Genomic DNA, 23,410 nt, shown 5'->3' on the forward strand with positions numbered 1-23,410 from the left:
CAACTGAACACAAGAAACCTGTGCTCCAGAAAAGAATAAGCACTCACTAAATAAATTAGGGTCACCAATCAGCTATTATGGCTTAAATATAAAGGTCAGAGAGCAGTGAAGATTAACGTCTTTGGGGTCACAGGTGGGAACCTCCTCTCATCAGTGTTTCACCTAGTTGGTCCCACAACACCTCCAGGAGCTTCGGCAGTGAACCCCAGTGAAAAGTCCTGCCACCTTCGACAGACCCAGGCTCCGTTTATGCGAGCTCCCGGTAGTGACCGTGACGATGCTACCTTCCCCAGAAAATGCATCACAATTGCCAATATACTATAACTCACATACAAAATAGAGGGTGAATTGGATCAACAAACACACTTTCTTGGATGGCAGCATGTTCTCACACAAAGAGACAGATACAATACACCGAAAATAATCACACATTCAAGAGTGCCATTGTCTGGGTTATTATATTAACAGACAATATCTTTTAGGTTAAGAGAGTGGACAGGGTTGGTGGACTCAAAAAAGAAAGAGATTCAAAGTGTCTCCAGAATTTATGGGATATTTCACAGTCAAAAAAAGGAGAGAGATTGTTTGTTTTGTTTACAAAAAGTACAGGATACAGAAATGAATATAGGGTGAGCAGGAGGGTCGGAAGGTGGGTCCAACAAACCCAGAACACGGAGTCCAGTGTTGGCTTCCTGCCTAATCCTAACCATCTGTGGCATCATATACGTTTGTTTAAGTCCTGGTGTTGGTTGCCATGTGTTTTTGTTGCCTAAACATAACCACATGCAGCATAATCCCACCATATGCTTTTGTTGACAAAGCGGCATTCAAGAACGTCAGCAGTGGACACAGAAGGATACCTGGACCGTAATATACAGACACAGAAGTCCACTTCAAAGCGGCAATATGTGACAACTTGGGATGAGAGTGTGTTAGTGTATATAAGACATGAAATTACCACATGGCTCATGAACACTTTGGCAGGAAAATCTCTCTGTCTCCTGACATGTCTGCCTCCTCCTCTGATGGGCCTGATGGGGGCATCGTCCCTAAAGGACAAACTCTCTCCAGCACAGCATCAGATGGGATGGAGGGATGATGCTGCTCTGTGTGTTTTTTTTTTTTAAAAAAAAACAACTCTGACATTATAACAAAACTCAAAGTGTTATTCATCTTCTACATGCAGGCGAGGACAAAACTTGTCCTCAAGTCTGTCTTCTGCAGAACTGGTCTGAAGGATCACAAGCTGAAGATAATGAGGCACATTGCTCCTGCTGCTTCTGTCACTGCAGCTCATGCACTGCAGTGTTCCTACAGCAGCTATACTGAGATCAGTATGGATTTCTTACAGTGGGTTCATTTTAAGGGAAAAAAGACTGAGGTTTCTCACCTGCAAAGAAAAAAAAGAAATATTTTCTTTCACTCTGACCTGTCTTGCTCTCAGTCATTATCGGGTTTCTTTTAAAGGATCTGAGCAGCTGCTGATACCCAGGAAGAGATACAGTATATATACAGCATTTCTCCAATACTGAAAGTTAATATATACACATAAAAGATAAGCAAAAACAAAAGACAATCTAAATAAAAGGTCCGAAAGCAAGAGAAAATAAAGAAACCTCTGAAGTGTTTTCATTAGTCCTGATGCTGCGTTGTGTGCTGCAGTTGTTTACAGGTAGAGCTCTGAACCACACAAAGTCACTATGATAATGTCCATTTACATTATTCTGGTATTCCTTTTGTTTAAGCCATAAAAGTAAATAATTACATTAAAAAAAGAGTCTTTAAACATATGTAATTCATGGTAAAGTTCAAACAGATTAAAATATGTCTCTCTGTTGACTGCATATTTTCCCCAAAATTGATCCTGTGGTTGATACTGCAGGTGGAGGGACTTAACCAAAACTGAAACTTGGAGCTGTGCCATAACGCAAAGAAAATCAGCAGAATGTGGATGTGAAGCTCAGCCTGGATACTGAGCTCGTTCCTGCAGCTGTGAAACTGAAATCCGCTGTGTGGATTTGGAGGTAGAGTATCTTTGACGTTCTGTCACACTCTTCCCCTCTCTGGCTTTTTGTTGGCAATGAGTCATCGTCTGTTTTATTCACCCCTATACTTCTTATACAAGCGGATTAAATACTAGTGACGCCCACAAGGACATCACAGCGTCAAGTGCCATTTTTAAAGGAAAAGCAATTAATTGCTTTTTCTGTGTCTTATAGAGTCTTTAGAGTCTCCATTAACCCGTGTGGTCACCTCAGCTAAGTCACAGCGCTGTCTGAAAACTGCTCTTACAACATGCTGTTTTCTCTCTGCTCAGATACCATGAATGACAAAACTAAGTGCTGCCCTTGAACAGTCTGCAAAAAAATAAAAGTGTTGTAGCTTCCACTTTAAGGAGGTGAAACAAGAAAGTGTTTGTATACACACTCCCACAAACACACTCATAATCTGTCTTGATGTTTTTGTCGTTTTTTTTTGTCGACCCCACTGTATATTGCTTGTATCAGTAGTAAGCACTGTAATTTATTGCATTTCTTGTAATTTCTTATATTACCTTTGGTAAGCCCTTTTGGGTTTTTATTTCTGTATTTTTTTAGACCTGTTTTTTCTCAGTTTTTAATGGTGCAAATAAATAAATAAATAGGTAAATAAATAAAGTGTTTTAAAGGGTTCACATTTTTGCTGCCAACCTTGGGATTAAGGCAGACAAACCAGATGTCTTCACTTATTGCAACAAGTGAGTGCAGGTGAAAGATTACAAAGATGACTGGCTGAGGTGAGGGGTTAATGTGTTCCTGAGACTTTTTGGGGGCTGTGTGTACAGGGTAATTAGATCATCTGCCAGAAACCACAAAAAACAGGTGCTAGCAAAAAACAAAAAACAAAAAAAAAAAAAAACTGGGGCAAAACTGGAAAAGATCTGAATAGAGGGACATGTCACGCAACAGATTGTGTGTGGGAGCAAAAAGCTGCTCTCTTGTAGGTAGCAGGCTTGATTGCAGGCAGGTGTGTGGATTGATGAGTGCCACCAGGTGTGAAGAGTGAAGGACTGGAGACAAGCAGGGTGGGAGGAGGACAAAGGAGAGACAAAACCACAGGCACACTCAAACGTGACTGGAAAAAATAGAAATCACACTCACAGACATTCAGGAGTCACCGTGAGCTGGGTTTGACATTTGCAGGTTTTCTGGTGTGAAGATATGAATTTTAATATTGTTTTAGCTTTTGCTTTAATTACATAAAGGGCAGCTTAAGTGTGAAAGACGGAGAGAAAATCCCAAAATGCTGAACTCAAAGCTACAAAACAAGAATCTGCTTCATGGTGGATATTACTGCTTTCATGTGGAATTTGTGAGCTCGAAGTTACAACATAAAAAAAGGTCACATAACATGCCTGCAGAAACGTAAAGCACCAACATTTTCTGCAGGTGACTGTGTTGTTATAGATGATGTTATAGGTGTGACATGGTTGTTACATTTGGGCATAACAACACAAATTCCTCTCCAGGAAGGTATTACAGTCCTGTGCTTGGTGGCTGACATGAAAAGTTTAGAAAACAGGTTGTAATGAATAAAAAAGAAAGCTAGGGGGAAGTTCAAGCCCTGGCTGCTTTCCCACCAATCACAGCATGATGTGTGTGTAATTACACTCTTTATCTTGTTTCATGAAAGAGAGCATATGACAGTTGACAGAGCAGGATAAAAACATGGCACACACAGCCCGGCTTATTTCTAAGATTTTTCAGAATCCAATTTTGTTTGACGTTTCAGAAAGCCCTCATTTTTTTTTCTTCTTTTTTTCTACAGTTCAGAAACAAATCAACAATCAGCCCAGTGAGCGGAGCGTTTATCCAGTCAGCAGTCGGGATGTTTTGTGTTGACGTCTGATTGAAGGACAGACCTGTCAACCATTTAGTGTGCGGCTTACTTTAAATGACATCTGTCCAAAGCAGATGCTTCATGAGCCTTTGCCGAGCACAATGAGAGCTGGGCTTTATGAGAAAAAAACAAAACAACCTGGTGGAGCCCAGAATGCATCAAAACTGGTCCAGTCTTGTCCTATTTTTATATTTATTTCTATATATTTCAGGCAGGATATCAAAATATTTATTTTTTTAAGAAGTTAAAATTTATTTAGATATTTTCAATTGTTCAGTGATCAAAAGGGGAGCTACAATTTAAGGGTTCCTTCTGAATAAATACACAAATAAATAAAAAATAAAACAAGAAAAAAAAATACTTCTGATTGTTGGTGCAGAAAATTGATTTAAAATGTATTATTTGCTAAAATTCAGCAACTTTTCTTTTTGTTCTTGCCTTAATTATCAGGTTATTTTTCCTTTTTTCATTTCTTTTTGCTAAATTTTGGGTAATTTCTTTGTTACAAAAGTTACTTGTCTCTTTTTTTTTGCTCAATTTCTTAAGTTGCTCATTAGCTTTTTTCCCCATATATTGAAAGAAATTCAACCAGAGTGCTTAGGTTTTTAAAGGGTTAAAATCTATACAGTCCTATTGTGTAATATGTCATGTATTGGCTGCTGTTTAGATCTGGCTGTAATCTTTTTGAATGGGCTCGCTCGCCGGCCTCATCTTAAACTATCTGCACAGCGAAGCCGTCGGTCGGAGGATCACGCTCTGACTGATTGCTGGCTGCTCTGAGGTAAAGGGCAGGCTAAGGTTGCTCCTCAGCACCACTCCCACCCTGATGACGTCACCACGACATTACATAATCACACAACAACACAAGACAACAATCTTGACACGACAGTGAATAAAAATATTAGATTATAGGCATTCTTTCAAGTGGATCACATATGTCGTTGCTCTCGGCCTAATTGGTGCATTTTGGCTGAATCGGAGGCGTGTGAGCAACTGCGTTTGGGTTTTTAATGAATGAATGCATGTCAGCTTCTGGGAGGTTGTCTAATCCCGTGTAATCCCGGCCTGATGAAACCAGATAGAGTGGAAATATTGGCAAAAGAGAAGGATTACTGACCATGGAGTCTGGCAAAACATGTGATCGCAGCACGAGCACATACTTTAGTCACACATATGCAGCTCTGGTCCCTGGCACACAAAGACGCCACACGCCACAGTACAGGCCTCCATTCATGATTCCTTCATATGTAATCAGAGGCGGGTGTGTGTCCCTCAATCCAAGCTCAATGGGAAGAATGCACTGCTAAAGAAGGGGGTGGAGTGTTGTGAGACGCAGACATCTGTCTCTATGTGTTACATTAACGCACATGTTGGACTATTCACTCAGTGGACACCTACTTGGCAATACATCTAATCTGAATCTGTGTGACCTGACTGCCCCCCCTACAGACACACACAAACACACACACTCTCATCCTGAGGACAGACTGTGAAGGACAAAGCGACCTGAATCACTCGAGCTCTGGGCAAACGAAAGATTAAAAGTCCTCTCCAGGGAAAATAAATAAATAAAATCAAATCTGTGCAGCAGACAGAACAGTTCAGGGCTCAACTCGTGCAAACACACAGCAGGATGGCGTCTTAAAAACAAGAGCCAGACTCGATTGTGAGCTCTTTTTTGGATAGACAACCTGAAAACCATAAACTGCACTGCTTGGTTTCAGCCTGAGGTGGTTTTTCGCTGTCAATACAGAGATTGACCTTTGTAAACCCTTTAATCGGCATCAGTTTATTTGTGCTGTGTCCCTTTCAGAAAGTTTAAAGCCTTTGAATTCCCAATAAAAGTTGTTCGGTTTCTTTAAAAACTTGGGGGGGGGGGCAATGATCAGCCTGGTAAGAGATGCCATGTAAACTGCAAGAAATTAGGAAAAGGTAAAAAGAAAACATAAAGAAATATAGAAAATATATTTCTTTTTTAAATTGGGAGAAAAAATATTAGTAATGTAAATGTAATGTGTAAATGTATGTCAAAAAACTAGGGGAAAACTCTAAAATTATTTTACGAAAATCTGTATATGTTCAGCACTTTTTCCAGGTTATTTTATTAATTTATTTTTCCAAATTCTGAAGTCATTTGCTAACATTTTGCAAAATTTCTTGCTTTTTTTTGTAAATTTCTCATTGCCGTCTTAAATGAATGTTTTGCAAAATATACCTTTGATTCTCCTTTTATATTCCCTTTGGATTCGGTGATCCACACATCTGTATAAACACAGCCTGCTGTTCCACTACAAGCTGAAGACAAGAGTCAACTTGTTGCATTAATTGTTTTATTAAAACACTCAAAACAGTGTCGAGAAAACTCACAGATGTGTTGCAATGTCTCCAGAAAACAGCGCTCTCACTCAGCAGCCCTGGGTACAACAACAACAACAACAACAACAACAACAACAACAGAGATTACATCATCAGCAGGACAGATCTGTCCCCCCTCTCCTTCTGCTCCACCAACCACCAGCACGTACGTACATGTACTGTGCACCCCTGTGATTGGCAGAGAGACGATGGATTGTTTCAGCTAATCCAGAACTCCAAACTGTACAAAATCATAACAAAAAAGTATGCACAGGATTAGAGCTGCGAGCGCCACTGACGACAATAGAATAAAGCTCATTTTGGTATTAAAAAAGAAAACAAACATTCTTTTGGTCCACAAAATCACAAAAAACACACTAGACTATGATCCCCTAAATATTTAAGTGAACTTCCACAACTTTATTGTGCTGAAGTCTTTATTCTTTTGAGTTAAAATGCAAGACGAGCTCTTCACTTCTGTCTTCGTTTTATTATGCTGAAGTATATTTCTTTTTGGCATCAGAGCAATTCGTCTGGGAATGGTGGGTGACCTTCAGTGCCAGCTGGCCGTGGGGGTTAATGGATTTGAAACATCTATTAAATCTGATGAACGTGGCATGATAACTGGCATTTTATCTTCTCTGTCCAACATGCATTAGCGGCTGTGATCCTTGTTTGCAACCCCAGAAAACATGTAACTTTAAACCTTAATAAAATGTACAGTTGTCGTGAATGTTTGAATTATTTATAGAGAAAAAAGCGTTTCTTGTAAAGATGTTTATTTCCAGCCTGTTGTCACTCAAAACTCGTCAATTACATCCACACTGTCAGTGCTTTTAGGATTTCAGCATGACGCCAAAAGCCACCTTTCACGTCCAAATGGAACGGGGCTGGATGGCGTGAGATGAGAATGCGTTCTGGCAGAACCAGGGGCGTTGTTATTATATGGCACCAGGCCGCTCCACATGCTACGAGCACAAATGGCGTCACTTGACACGGAGGAGGTCACATATACATGGAAGCGCTGAAGGACAGCGTCAGTTAATGACATAATATAAAGTGCGTGAGTGCAGTTATAGGGTAGGCAAGTGGGTAGGTACCACAAACTATCAACCTTTGTGCAGGAGTCTGGAGTTTGCTTCCCATTTTTTCCCCCACATATTACCACGTGTGTTGCCTACCTGGATTGCCATGTGCTGTTGTGTAACATACTGTGTCATTTGTTGACACCACAGCATCAACACCCTTGAGCATAAACAGCTGATGCAGAAGGATGCCCAGAACCTGAAGTAAATGCAGAGCAGCACCATGTGACAATTTGGGATTAGAACACGCCGTTATTTCTGCTGTAAAATTTGGCACTTTCTGATGGGGGTCTGCAGGGATTTACTCTATTTTAAAACCAGCCTCAAGTGGCCATTAGATGAACTGCTGTGGATTCTGCAGCAGCAGAATGAAGCACATTGACATCAGTTGACGTTTTAATTTGTTAATAAGCTTAGATAACATCATAGTAATCTTATAATTATAATATCTTTAAATGCCCAGCCCTGTCAGGTAACACTGAAATTTCCCACTTCCAATTACAACTTTGGAGTTGCACATGTCCATGTGCTTTTAACTCGTAAATATGATAAATCCGATATTTCCGAGGAGCACGTGGCGGCAGCATCTGCGTGAAAAGGATGGAGTTTTAAAATAGGTACAAATACTTGGAACAAAAGGGGAATGCATGTCAGAAAATCCCTCTTAGAATTGAATCTAACATCATCAAACAACACCGTATCAGACCTAAAGTGGATGACAGCTGTGCCAACAAACGAGTGAAATTGTCATGGATCTCATGTGACTCCAGTAAACTCACAGCTACTGTACATCAAAGTCCAGTCAAATGCATCCCTGCTAATCCCTGGCCATTCTCTAAAGGCATTTATACATACATTACTGAATGAAATCCATCTGACCTGTAAAGCCCTCATGCATGCCACTTCAAACCACGCAGCAGGAGGGTGATCCTCTAAATACAGATTGTCATCAGACGCAGCTGCAGGACTTTCTGGATAAACACAATTTGACGGCGCTCACGTCATGAATTCATCGGTCACAGTGGGCACTTTTTTCTGTCTCTGACGGAGCACTTTGTTGAGTACAACACATAAAATCAACTGAATTAATTGCTTTCCCTTCAGAGCAACACGGCAGAATAGAGAAGCTGCTGTCAATTTCCCTCCGAGTGAGACAATCATGAACAAATTGACTGTTAAAAATCGGACATTTTGTGAGGACTGCAGAGATATTGAGTTTTTTTTCCTTTATTGTGCTGAAGTCTTTATTCTTTCAAGTTAAAATGCAAGACGAGCTCTTCACTTCTGTCTTCGTTTTATTATGCTGAAGTATATTTCTTTTTGGCATCGGAGCAATCCGTCTGGGAATGGTGGGTGACCTTCAGTGCCAGCTGGCTGTGGGGGTTAATGGATTTGAAACATTTATTAAATCTGATGAACGTGGCATGATAACTGGCATTTTATCTTCTCTGTCCAACATGCATTAGCGGTTGTGATCTTTGTTTGCAACCCCTGCATTTACCGCACAATTCACTGTCATTTCAGCCAGAACACACTCATTTGCAAAAAGAATAATACCCATGAATGAAACTGTGGAAGAATTTTTCTGAGGGCTACAGTATGTCATAGGACTTGCTTGAGTGTCTCAAAGACGTTTCACCTCTCACCGGAGAGGCTCCTTCACTTCAGAGTGCTGAACTGAAGATGCCTCCCCGATACAGCACTTAGAGATACCGTGACCTGGATGACTTAGAGTCTTCATCGACTGACTGAAGAATCTTTAATTTACCAAATTTGATTTGAGTGCCGATTTCTGGTCAAGTGGTGAACTAGTTGGATCACACTTTTTTGCAAGGTGGATTTATTGTGGCAACAGCATAGTAATGGGCAAAAATTAACAAACAAAATGTTTTGAACAACTTTTTTAGAGTCAGATTTGTAGCAAATATATGTAAAATAATGTATTCACTAACTTACTTCTTTAATATTTATTTTTTATTTATTTTATTAAATTTCTTATTTATTTATTTTTTAAATTATTTTTCTTCTATATAACTTTAAAAAAAAAATATTTTACGTAACGTTTTTGCTTATTTTCAGGTTATTTTCATATTTGTTTTTACTTTTACTTTTCGGCTTCAGGTCATTTCTTAGTTACAGTTACTTATTTTAACGTTTTACAAATATCCAAGCCAATAGCCAATATTTCAACCATTTCTTAAACTGCTCATTGCCTTCATCCCATACTTTACTTTTTACATACTTTTTTTGGTTTTCAAAGGGTTAAACGACCTCCTTTGACTTTTTAAATATTCATAGATGTATTTAAAACTTTTTCAGACAGGGCAGAGACATTCATGAACAAATCTTTTTCAACTTATGAGAGATGTACAGACCCTTGCAAACATCGTCACCTTCATATTCATATTTGTTCATTTCATATTCATCACACTGATTCTGACATTGTGTTTGGAATTCAAATAATGAACAAAGAAGCCGAGGACAAAAATTCAGCTCTTCCGATTTTCACCTACTAGACAAGGCCGAAGCGAATGCAGTGAATTGTGTAACATTTACATGAATATTACATTTCTTCTGTGAAGTGGTCTACCTGGGGAGAGTTGGATTAAATGAAAACTGACAAAATTACATACATAGAAGTAAAAAAAAAAGCTTGAAGAGAAAAACATTAAACGTTAAACACTGAAAACGACAGATTTCAGATATTGAATGGATGAGTTTTGGACCTTACAGCCTCAATTTAATTGAAATAGTTTTCTTTTTGCCCTTAATCATCTCAGTTATTTTCATTAAGCAGCGGTTAAGCAGCCGAATCACAGCTGTCCTCTCAGGATTAGAATTAATGAGCTGAGAAGACCACTCACTGATGCTGCCTCTTTCCCTTCCTAAATTTGCATTAATTAGACATCTCAGGTAGCAGATTAATTTATTTTATTAAGTGCTTGAACCACTCCAGTGCTATATCATTACAATTATATAATAATGATGGTAATGAGAGTACTGAGGATAATTGCCCTTTAAATTGCTATTTAAATGATGATTGTAATAATAGTCAGGATTATGTCATCGATTAATTGATATTTATTGTGCATAGTATTTTTTATTCCCTCAGCCTCCCGTCAGATCACCTGATAGCAAACTTGTCTTATTTACATGTCGTGCTAATATTAGCTAATGTTAAAACAAGATTTTCTTATTCCAAGTCATCACATGTTGCCGCTTTGCAGTAGACTTCCATGTCTGCATATTATGTTCTCGGTGTCCTTCTGCGTCTGCTGTTGACGTTTCGGGATGCTGCTACCGTGATGTCAACACAAACACATGGTGGGATTACGCTGCATGTGGTGATGTTTAGGCAACAAAAACACATTGAAACCAGTGCTGGGACGTCAACAAAAGCACATGCTGGCATGGATGATAGGATTAGGCAAAAAAAGCTGAGGTTTTGATAGAAACATCACATTCAGATAGGAAGCGAACACTGGACTCCCACATGAAAGTCTGGGGTTTGTTGAAAATTGATGGATTTTCATTATACACATCAAATACATATACATATATTTCTGTAACATAATTATGAATAAATAATTACTACAATTACAATATAGTTTCTGGACAATTTTACTACTCATTTCTTATTTTCCTTTTAAAAAATAGTCATAATAATAATTTCCAGATCTTTTTCTCGTCACCTTTTACTAGTTTCTTGCAGTTTGTGGAACATTTTTTCCCGTTTTCAAAAGAAATCAAACTAATTTGTGTCTGAACGCAGCACAAGGAAACGGATGTCAATCCACCTGCTAAGCATTTTTAACCATCATGCACTGCAATGTAGTTTTTCAGCTTGCTCTGTTGTCCTGTGAAGTTCCTCCGCTCTGCTAACCTTTGTCCAATTGTTCATGGGTCTTTAATCCAGCCTCAGACCTGTTTAATACAGTAGCGCACTAACAGGATTGGGGATGTTAACCCCCGGGGACACGGTTGCCAGCTGTTCCATCCCCCTGGCGGTGGGGCGGCTCACACAGGGCGGCTGATGGGTGGAGCAGGGTGGGAGGGGATGCCTGGAAAGTGAGAGGATCTTCTTAGCTTAGCGCAGATTGCTGCAGCGAGAGGACGAGAGGGATGCTGAGCCCGAGGGTGCTTTAAAAACATCACGGAGATCTGGATATTTCACATCCCATCCAGTCCTGGAGTTTTATTTTGTGTGCTCCTTTTTGCTTCCATCACCACACCTGGATTTTAAGGTTTTGGGTTGGGTACATTTATGGGTTGCTGATAGGACGCAGGACAGCTGACTCACGATGGCCGTGGCTCTGGACGCAGTGTGGGTGAGGGTGAAGAACGTCTGCAAACAGAATGGTCTCCTCATCATGTCGGTGCTGGCCGTGGTCATTGGGTGTCTTTTGGGATTCTTCCTGAGGACGCGGCGCCTCACAGAGCAGGTCAGTCTGGCTCCGCCCCTTGACCCAGTGTGACGTCATACAGGCAGAAGATGGAGCTTTACGCTAAGAGCTTCTCCTCATTTACTCTCCTGCTTTAATTTCACACCAGGCCGCACTGACCTTTGTGGTTTTTAGCCTTTATCTGTGAATTTTAGCCTTTTAGCAGATTTTATGTTTTGTGTCCCTTTTCCATATTGACTATTTTAATTTTGCAGTGGTTAAAAGTAAACAAATACATTTTCTTACTATACATACTGTATTACCCCTTGGAAACTGGATCAGCATTAGTTTTTTGTGCTGCATTCAGCTTTTAAAAGCTGTGTAACCCTTTGAAATTTGATTTGATTTCTTTCAAAAACATGGAGGAAAAGGCATTTGGCAAGAAATGTTTTGCAAATTAAAAGAAATATTTGGAAAATTCTTCTTTTTTATTAAAGGTAGGGAAAAAGGTCCACAAAACTTTTTATTTCTTGACTTTTTTCTTTGTCTTTTTATTCAAATTTCCAGGTAATTTTCTTGTACTTTATTACAATTTTTACTATACGATAACGACCGACAATAGTGACTCGACTCCGGATAAATGGAAGAAAATGGATGGATGGATGGACTATACAATATAGAAAAAAGGAATTACTGTACTACATTTAATGGACTGCTACAGCTACTGTTTTTAAGATTGTTCATGAAAGACACATTAGCTTGTTAAAATCTGACCCCCTTTTCAGGATCTCTTGTGTGTCTTGTGCATTTTAAATGTCTATGAGTTTCTCGCATTTTATCAGAGACATTTTCTCTCTAAACTTCTCACATGGTTTCATTTTAACAACTGTTTCAGGACTTAATAGGTCAAATATTTTACATAAAAGAAAGTTTAGACAAGGGGACAAAAAAACAACAAAAATAAAATATAAATCCTATCCCATCATTTCACAACCCCTCAGATTTATTGCAAGGGTTTTTTGTTCCTACCCTTTAATAAGAAAACATCAGTCTCCTGAGTCAAACTCCTGTGTTTGTTTGACCCATTCATCCAGCCTGACCTCCTCCCAAAGCAGACTTCACCGTTCATATTACGTCACCTGACGTCATCCTTTGCTCTCATCTTAACTACCACGGCCACTCGAGGTCACCGCCTACGCAAAACTGAAATATAGGTCGTACTAAGCTGCTGTACAAACAACCTAAGTTTAATTTTTTGGGGGAGGGACAATCTCTATTTATCTGATGAGGTGACCGGACAACCAGGTTGGGAACTACTCGTATTCCTGCTGGATCATGTCCGATGGATACGATTTGGATGAGAAGTTTTTGTTGGTGATTTTTCAAGGAAGAAAGTGTCTTTATTTTTTGTTGCAGTGATGCTAAAAGCACAGATATGGAAGACCCTCAAATGTTGACCACTCAATGTTAGCATCACATGCTTTTAGAACATGAAAGCATGCAACATGTTTTAGTAAAAACCCAAAATACAGTATAAACCTGAAAATGAGCAAAATAGTTCCCCTTTAATCTCTTAAAAGAACACTTCACCTACAAAATGACCATTTTTTAATCTCTTAGTCATGCCGTGTCCTCTTAAATATGTGAAAAAATATTGTTTTTCTTGCAAGGTTCCACAGAAAATATAAAATACAATCAAATAAAATTTGATTTATTGAATGATTTTGGGTCACGTTAAACATCACCAAAACTATATCAATACCTCCATTTACAAACTCTCACACAACTGGTGAAGTAAAATTTTGTGTCACTTATTTCATCGTACACTCAATTCTTCCCTGGCACATGCCTGTTTTGCAAAAACTGGTATTGGAATCTGGCTTTGAAGTGAGTATAGATGAATTTGACTTTCAGTTTAGTTTTGTTTCAGTGTGTACATGAGCACTGGACTATTGCTTGAAAACCTGTGTTCATGTTAGTTTAGATGGATTCGCTCAAACACATAACACAATACAAAAATACCTCTTTTAAGGCTACAGAGGAGAAATAAAAAGGGGAAAAATCTGTATGCTAGGGTGTTTTAAGACATGCAAAAACGCCAAAATGTCTCTTTAATTTGGACTTGAAACATTTTAAAAATTAATATTTTGCAAGAGATGCGATTTATAGGCTGTTCTGACTTTTTCTAAAAGCTCAATGAAAAACTTCATTGTTGTTTCATGCAGTGAATTGTGGTTTGTGTGTGTGAGAAAACATCAGTGCTCAAATCTGGGCTGAATACAAACCCACAAGCTTACAGTAAATAAACTGAAGTTAATTCACATCGCAGCTTCAGCGGATCGCTCCAAATACAGCCAAGCAGCTTTATAGGGGAGCTCCATAAACAAAAATGCAACCTTTTCTTTCCCATCACCCCTGCGATTAAAACTCTGTCATCTTCTCAAATAGGCCCTAAAAATAACCCCGTGGTTCCTTTACTCTCACAATAGGGATTACAATCCAATCAATCAAATGCTCTCTCTAATTGAACATCAAATAAGAGTGCCTGTCTGTGTGATGACAAGAACACAGGAGGCAAAGACCTTTATGTTTTCAGACAATTTATAGAGGCCTGATCCCTGTGTGTGTGTGTGTGTGTGTGTGTGTGTGTGTGTGTGTGTGTGTGTGTGTGTGAGAGGTCTGAGAGCAGAGAGGAAAGTGTGTGCGTGTGTGTGTGTGTGTGTGAATGTGTGTGTGTCCGTCCAGCATTAGTAAAGTGAGTTAAGATGAAACATGACATATTTCTGAGGAAAAACACTGTGCAGCAGCAAAATGTTAAAGGATTAGCCCAAATTTAGTTATTGTAGCTTCCCAGCAGTGTTCCACATGAATTCAAATCCAAACATTATATTGTGGCTGAAGCACTTATGCTTTAGTTTCAAAATGCTATGTTTCCGAACTCTTCTAAAGAAGTTTTCCCTTGTGACCTAAAGTAGGTTTCTGCATGATGTTGTTGCTTTAAGTTTCTTTTGTGGCTGCATGATTCCCCGCTGAGACAGCGTCAGCTGAGCTTGCGGCCAGACAAAAACTTTCATGCTGTTATGATATATGCGGCCTGACAACCAAACGGCAACCCAGGTGGCATTTTTTGCTTCTAAAAATGTTCTGAGATTGGTACAATGCAACCATAATGTTCAGTGGCAAATTTTCTTGCAGTTCCCAGTGTTGGTTGCCATGTGATTTTGTTGCCTTAACATAGCCACGTGTGCACCGATGACATAAAAACCAGCCACCAAAGACTTAGAGGACTTTATGTTGCCCTTCATCTCCTCCTGTTGTTGCTTCAGAGCATTATTCAGCCCGTCTTACTGTGCTGTTCAACCTGCTTCTTTAACATGTTATCAGTTACAAACAGGACCAAACGCACAAACATAACCAACACCAGTGACAGGATAATTGCCACCATGTGACTGTGTTGACATCATGGTAGCTGAATCCCGAAACGTCGACAGCAAATTCAGAAGGATAACTGGTGCGTAACATGCAGATGCAGAAGTCTACTGCATAGCGGCAACATGTGACAACTTCAAATAAGCACGTATTGGCATCACCCAAGTCATTGCAAGAAGCAGATTTAACAAAGAGGGAGAAGAGATGCACATATTCACAGAAATATCACAACTTTTTAGTGCTTAATGTGGCTTAGGATCCAAAGAGGTGGACCCCACATTACCCATATAGCAACCAGTGGCATTTCTTTCCTTTTTTTTCTTTTTTTTTTTAGATTTCTCAACACCACTACACAACTACACATCCAAAGTTTGCACAGCAGACTCTCTTTCATACATTTCTGTTCGTAGTCCCAAAGAAGACACATTTTTCTTTGGATCACAGAGGTTTTCTTTGAGAAAATGTTTTTTAGGCTGTTAAAATACTTGAATTGTATTCATTCCATGAGTGTATTATACTGCATACTGTATTTGTAGCAGCCACTGCCTAAAAAACTAAATTTCATAAAGAAAGCATATTTCTGCAGTGTACAACTGAGTCTGAAGAAGTCCAGACTTGTAAAAGAGAACCCAAATAATAAGATGTTTTCTACAGAAAAGTTCGGAAATTTTGTCCCTCAGCAACCAGAATAGATTTGTTTGTACCATCAGGCACCTGAGCCACACATTAGGTTGTTTGAGCCCGGCAGGCATTAGCAGAGAATCTGCACTGCAGAAGCTCTTGAAAGCAATAATGGGTTTTTTTTAAATGGGAACTTTGTATGCATCAACAGGAGATATGTAACAAACAAATTTGAGTTCAGTTCAGTTCAGTTCTTCAGAGTTCTCAAGTTCTGCTCAAGTTGTCACAGTGGGGAGATGAAAAATGCAGATAAAATGGACAAAGTGGTTAAGTTCAGTGATTCACAGAAGAACAGTGTTTGCAGGTCTGGACAGGTGACAAGCAGGCAGGTTACAGGTAAAATAAAGGTCACTGTCAACGTGCAAAAAGCAAAGATCTGACAGGGAACAAAGAGAGGTGAGCTGGTTTACGTGCAGAGCTGCTAACGAGTGAACAAGCTGCAGGTGAGGAGGTGAACAGCACCAGGCGTGTCGGTGTGAGTGGAACAGGAGGGGAACAGGGGCTCATGACCTTACTTTGCATTCTGTTCCCCTCATTTCTGTGTCTTATTATTATTTCTTCCTTGTGTTGGAATAATCAGAAAATGGATTTACAACTTGGAAAATTTACATGAAAGCCCCCTCAAGTTGGAACAAGTCTATGAAAATTTTGGCACACGACTTGCAGAGCTGACTTCATATATGCAGAAACAAAGCGGTTGATGGTAGGAAACTTTTTATTTGCTCACATATTGCATGTAATTTTTTTGCTCACATTAATTTGGTAGTAGTAACTAAAAATATTATTGACATGTTGTTCAAATGCTCTGAGCAACGTAATACAATGCATCTCATAGTATCCATGTTGTTTCCTCAATATAACTTAAAGATCAAAAACACAAAAAAGTCAGAGGTGAAAACACAAAGTTGCAGACAGAGACACAAAGGGAGGCAAAATACAATTCACAAGCATTAAAGTTTGCATTAAAAGAGAACTTTATATGAGTCAAAAGAAAACTCTCTGGGAGTCAGTTGTACAACCATGCAGGCTAAAAACATTGACATCCTTTATCTGCTTCTGAGTCTTTCATTTTAGATTTAAAAACATTAAACGACACCAGCTCCTCGAGTTTCAAATCATTCTCCAACAACTTCCAGGCTGAGTGTGCAGAACACCCAAAAGCCCTTTTCTCAATTTCTGTCCCAGTATTTTTGGACAGACCTAAAGAGGTCGCAGTAAGTACTGTAAGGTACTTTTCCTGCATGATAAAAACACGGAGGTAAATCACATTAATTAATAATGAATTAAATTAAATTACATTGCAGTGGTGAAATGTATTTCTAATGGACATGGCATAATGTTTTAAACAAACGTATAGCCTTTGCCTTAGATAATGAGTATACCCTCAAAAGAATAAATTGCGGATACTACATTTAATGGACCTATAAGCTCGTAGATTTGTGAAGTGGTACCTGTCCTGCAGTAAATGATTCCAGCTGTGGAGCCGGGGGTGGAATATTTAAGCTGTGTTTCTATTAAAGACTTTCCGTATAGTACCTTTAGAGCCAAAACTACCACCTCAGACAGGTACCTAGATCCTACATCTGTGTAGTGTTTCCACTGCAGACAGTACTTTAGTACTCAGTATGTGGACAGGGTTGTTGTTGTGCTCGGTCCAGCAGCTCTCGCTGTATTTCACTGATCACCGGTGAAACCGAGTGAAGTCTGCAACCCGTTTATCATCCACAGAACGGGGCTGCAGGCTGCAGTGACAGTCTCTGGAATATTTCTGAATAGTGGGTTTGTTGATTGACCCCTTGTCAGGCAAAAGCTGAATGACGTTTTTTTTTCCTCCAAATTAGTATGCATTTGCAATTAATATCCATTTGAAGAAACAGATGGAGTGGTCAAAGTAGTCATGTTGAATTTTAATGTGTGTTGATAGATTCACGCCGTCGTTGCATTGAGTAACATTACAAGTAAACCTTCCACCGTAAAAGTTGCCGTCAGGCGGCCCATTGAACTAGGTCATTTTTTCTAAGTCTAAAGCAGCTGCCGTATAAAATTAACTTTATAGTTATAGTTCACTATAACCTAGCACGTAATAACACTGTGCCAGGTACCCCAAGCAGAGGGATACTAAAGGTATCATCAACAACTATCACAATAGATGTGCAAAAAAAATGTGCACTGAACTGAATTAACGCTAGAAACATACTGCATGCATGAGCAGCGTGTGACAGCAACCTCACCGAACTGAACACTGCAAGGCGGCAGTATTAGAAGACTGAAAACGGCTCGATGTGTTTCAGGATGGCAGGCCTCGATCGACTGATGTGATAATAAACAAGTTAAGGGGAGAAACTGGGATGAGCCCCAGGACTGGAAAGAGAGCTGAAGGACATTTGGTGGATGGTTTTAGGGTTGGCAGGTCTGGGGAGTGAGAGGTTTGAACAGGGACAGGTCAGGCAAAACACCAGAGACCAGGAAGTCCTTGTGACACAAACAAGTGTAGGTGTTAGACAAAGTTATTGAAAGCAAATGAGAAAAAATGGTTTACGTAAGGTCGGAGCACTGATATCGACCACATGTATATATGTGCGTCTGTCTCCCGTCAGCTGATCCTTTGTCCACCACAGATCCAGCTGTGACCTCTGACCTAACCTGAAACACGGACTAATTGTCTGAAATAACTGGTTGCATTTCTATTTTCCTGTTGAACTCGTTCAACTCTGGCGTCCACTCTGCAGCTCTGTTTTAAGTATCAGCAGTAACAAGTCCGCCCACTGGGATATGTAATTTTTTTAAAAGATTATTTCTTGTGGCAATTTCCCTTTATTGATAGGACAGCTTGAGATAGACAGGAAAGGTAGGAGAGAGAAGGGGAATTCAAAATATGACAAGCTCATTTCTTAAAGGTTGCTGGATCCAAGATGAACAAGTGTGAAGAGATAAATATCCGCACAGCAGGAAGCATTTAAGGATTTTATCCTGCAAAACACATAAGCACACTGGCTTGAAACATCACTTGTTTTGCAGAATAAAATTGTTTAATTTCATTAGAAATGAAAGCCTTAATGTTGCATTCAGCACATTATTGGACTCAGTTGGCCTCAGTCAGTGTACATAAACCCACTCCCTGATTTAACCACACCCTAGATTTTGTTCTGGCATATGGCATCGAAACTGAAGATTTAATAGTTTTCCCTGAGAATCCTGCATGTCTCTATTTTCATCACATGGTGGAGGGGTGCTTTCATGTGTCTTGCCTCCCCCATTTGAACAATATCTGTTGTCATCGCTCATGTGAAGCTATGGGCTTACAGCCGCAACAAAAAAATGTATAACAGCTTTGTCGTACTCAGTGTGCTGTCTAATTTTCTTCATTCATTTGACTTAAGCTAGCGTCCCACTGTCTTCCTACTGTTAATGGTGGAAGTGAGCCAATTTTTGTTATGTGAATTTTAGGTTTTAAACTTTGCAGGCCAGCAAACACTGGCACATTTACAGAAATGTTGATTAATGTGTGAGTGTATGTTAAGTGATCATTTGTATGTCAGTTACTCACCCTGTGGTTTGTCAATTCGTGAAGTTTTCCTCACATGCTTCCACAGTGAATGGAGAATCCAAAAAAAGGCCAACATCTGTTTACAAACTCTCACACAATTTGTGCAGAATAATCCAAGTCTCAGTTATCCTGAGAAGATATATGCTCAGTATTCAGGGTTAGGGAGTAACTGAATACAAGTAACTAAGATTCAAAATAAAAAGAAATGAGTAAATGCATTCAGTTACAGGAAATATAAGTGGTCTTATGACAAAAGTATCCAGACTCAATGCAACGCAGCGTCAGTTTTACAGCCTTGTTTTCTATTGAAATGTTTTTCTATTGAAAGTGACACAGCGCTCTGAGCAGAACTTTTGTTAGACACCTTGTGTCTATTTATTTCTGTCGCTCGATTTGACAGTACCACCATGGAGGTAGAACAGCTGATTCATGAAGTTGAAATGAGGACTTATCTTTGGTACCTCCTCATTTCCCCCAAAAAAACTTAATTAAGGTGTCAGCTGGCTAGAGGGAGATCACAGAGGAATTGTGGATTCAAAACTTGTGGATGATCAACTTAACTTTCTCAGTTATGTGATGCAATAGCAGCTCTTGTAGCTCCTGCTGCATCATGAGGGAGCCAGTTCCTACTGACAAGCACACAGACACAGCATCATGTGGGCTAGAAAAGCAAAAAAAGTGTTGATGCAAGTGTCATGAAAGCATAAAAACCTTTATGTGTATTTGCATTTATTTGTACAGAATATGCTATATATTCTTGATGATAGTGGGAAGAAAGAGAGATAATTAATATTGAGTGGAAAACTTGTTTATTTTGCAGCAGTGATGCTGTTTGGTTACATTCTGGTGCCTCGTTTTGTGTTTGACACTTGGCTTGTAAAACCTGTCAAATAGCAGCTGCCCTGTTGACTGGTCCTTTGAAAACAGCTGCGCTTGCCCCATGAACCACAAACAACACACTTACACACACACACACACACATACACACACACACACACACACACACACACACACACACACAGCCATACGCATGAGTGGAAGATGAGCAGAGCAGAGTCAAACCTTCTCTGTGGGCTCTATGTGAGTGCTGATCCTGCTCTTATACAGCAAACTAAGCTCTCTCTGCTTAATGCCCAACAGAAAAGCTCTTTAGCTGTCATTATGCAGAGGCCTCGCCCTGCAGCCCCTCAATCCACCGTCCTCCCATCTCCACTGATGTCCCAACCTCACACTCACTTCCATCAGCTCCATACAATGTATGATGTTTACATGTAATAATCAGATCGATACTGTACTTGTGTTTCAGCGTCATAGTCGTGATTGTTGCTTCTTGCTCGTCCTATCTCAGTAAATGACAAAGATTTCCTGCCGTTGGTTCAGAAAGCCAAGTCTTATTTAATCCTTTAACACCTGGATCAACATCAGTTTTCTTGTGCTGCGTTCAGACATCTTTAATGAGCATTTAAACCTCTGAAACCTTTGAAAATTGGCTTGATTTCCTCCAAAAATGCTGGTGCAATTTTTAACAAGACATGACCCAAAAATGAGCAAACCCAAGGTCAAGATAAAGTTGTGGTAAATAAAAGATGGATCTGAAAAGTTAACTTATTTTGTCTGAAGACGTTTTGAGCTCCAGACGTCAAACTTGAGACTTAGGTATGACTAGAAAAGACTTTGTCCCTGCAGCTACAGGACCGCAAACACAATGTATGAGATATGCATGAGAGATATCTGATGTTTTTTAAAGGAATAAAAAATACATATATTTCCTCTTGCTTGTAGTGCTTTTTTTGCACTGCCATTTCTCCCTGGTTTGAGAAAAGGTTATTTTCCCCAAAATACTGTGGAAAGAAAAAATGTTTTTTCTAAACCAAGGGAAGCAAAATTCCTTTGATTTAATTTTCCCCACTGAAACCAGCACAGCCTCAGTTATCTCCAACTGTTGAATGAAATGCTGCAATTACAAAGTAGGACTGTTGCTCAGTATCATTATTGATTGATCTCTTTTTAAGTTATTGATTCATTTCTTAGTCTATAAAATATGAAAAATGACTAATGCTCATTACAAGCCTTAAAGTGGAATCCATATCAGTAGTTGTTGCATCAGCAATCTTAAAATCCAACCTGCTCTCATCCCGATGTTTTCAAATAGTACTGCTTTGTGGCGTCATCTGAGGACGCTGACAGACATAACTGGTCGCATTGTAATGATATGCAACTCAACAGGCAGATGGCTGTGAGTCAGAGGTAGAGCGGATCGTCCTCTAATCAGAAGGTCAGTGGTTTGATCCCCGGCTGATCCAGGCAACATGTCGAAGTATCCTTGGGCAACATACTGAACCCCAAATTGCTCCCGATGCTGCATCATGGGAGTGTGTGTGTGTGTGTGCGTGAATGGTTACTGAGTACAGTGTGTGAATGTGTGTGTGAATGGCTGAATGTGACATAATGTGAAAGCGCTTTGAGTGGTCAAAAAGACTAGAAAAGCACTATACATGGTACATACTATACATGGAATGACAGTGTCAGTTAAAAATGTAGCCAGTAATAACATAATGTAAGGAGTGCAAAGGTCCCTATTGGGTGGGGGGGAAGGATCCAACAAACCCCGAACTTTCACGTGAAAATCAGGTGTTCACTTTCTGCATGAATGTCATGTTTTATTTTTGCACCTAACCATCAGTGCCTTTGTTGTCTAATCCTATATATGTCCTTTTGTTGACATCCCAGACCTGGGTGGCATGTGCTTTTGTTGCCTAAAGGGAAAAATTTGCTTTTGTGGCGTAATCCCACCATGAGCTTTTATTTTCATCATGGTAACAGCTACCCAGAATGTCAACAGCAGACGCAGAGGGATAATTAGAGCATAATACACAGACGTCCAACCAATATGTGACGACTTAGGATGGGAACGTGTTGTAATTTCTTCCTGTTTTTGGATCATATTCTTGTTGAAACATGTATAGTTGTGAAGATTTTGTTTTAGAGGATTTAATTGAGCTTTTTTAATTTAGAATACTTTAGCTTTAATTAGCCAGATGTTACAATGATGTCGACACCTTCAGATAACAAGGAACCACTGAGAGTGCATACATGTGTTCAAGCACAGACAATATGAGAAATGTAAGAACATTGTAGAAGAAACCCGAATCTGAACCTGAAAAATGAGCATAACAGGTCCCCTTTAAAAGCTAATTACTGATTATGGAGGATTTCCAACACACTAATGCAATTACAAAAGTAAAAGAGTTTTGACAACTAAAACCCCAGTGAACTTCAGCACACTGTGAGCGCTGAGTCCCAATCATGCATCTGTTCATAGAGAAACTGTGCTGCATCTTGAGTATTTTGAGTGTCCATAATGCCACAAGGTAATTTAAAAAATGATCCATAATAAAGCCTGAATTACATGCCTCAATGAACTAAAGAAAAGATTCAGACCTTTTGCACCTTCTATAATTATTAGTTCTTGTTGAGGAAATAATTGTAACACCCACATCTCAATCTTCATCAATAAAGGGCAGGAATAATTTACATGAAAACAAAAATGAGCCCACGCCACCCTACTTATCTGTTCTTACCTTGGGAGAATATGAAAAACATGTACAAGTTTTATTCTGGTATATTCAGTCATTCAGCTGTAAATCCAATTTCCTCTCCCCCATTAACCCTTTGGCACTGTTTGGCACATTTTTTGCGCTTTTCCTACTTTCATTTTTTGATCATTTTGGCTGTGTTCATGCATATGGAATACATTTTGGCAAGATTGTGTATTTTTGTTTAATCTTGGAATTTGCAGCTCAGCTCCTACAATAAGTCTAAAATACACTGTGGAAACAAAATTGCTACATTCAAACTGTTAAGTGCAAAAAATGCTTCATTGAAACCCATTCAAACTGCAATTTTTGATCCCACAGCCATTGAAGCATAAAAACATGCACTGAATTATTTCTGGGTGTCATTCTGGGCTTTTTTCTTGGAGTTTGTAATTTTTACTATTTTTCACCAAATGACATGCATTGCTATTGCTATTTACACTAGATGCACTGTCA

At 39.3% G+C, this 23,410-nt stretch overlaps 1 protein-coding gene across 2 annotated transcripts in view; it reads left to right on the forward strand.

Annotated features, from left to right (window-relative positions):
- The first annotated feature begins 10,441 nt into the window (after positions 1-10,441).
- Positions 10,442-23,410, forward strand: part of slc1a7b (solute carrier family 1 member 7b) — a 47,923-nt gene continuing 34,954 nt past the window's right edge. The window contains exon 1 of one of the 2 annotated variants that reach the window (XM_042515292.2): positions 10,442-11,761. In XM_042515292.2, the coding sequence (XP_042371226.1) occupies positions 11,621-11,761 (141 nt within the window). In that variant the 5' untranslated portion in view covers positions 10,442-11,620. Of the gene's footprint in view, positions 11,762-16,338; positions 16,515-23,410 lie in introns of those variants that run through there. The other variant, XM_088078121.1, reaches the window with a different exon arrangement.

Source organism: Plectropomus leopardus, chromosome 5 (genome assembly GCF_026936395.1).
Source record: "Plectropomus leopardus strain MGB_pleo_1.0 chromosome 5, ASM2693639v1, whole genome shotgun sequence".
NCBI lineage: Eukaryota > Metazoa > Chordata > Actinopteri > Perciformes > Serranidae > Plectropomus > Plectropomus leopardus.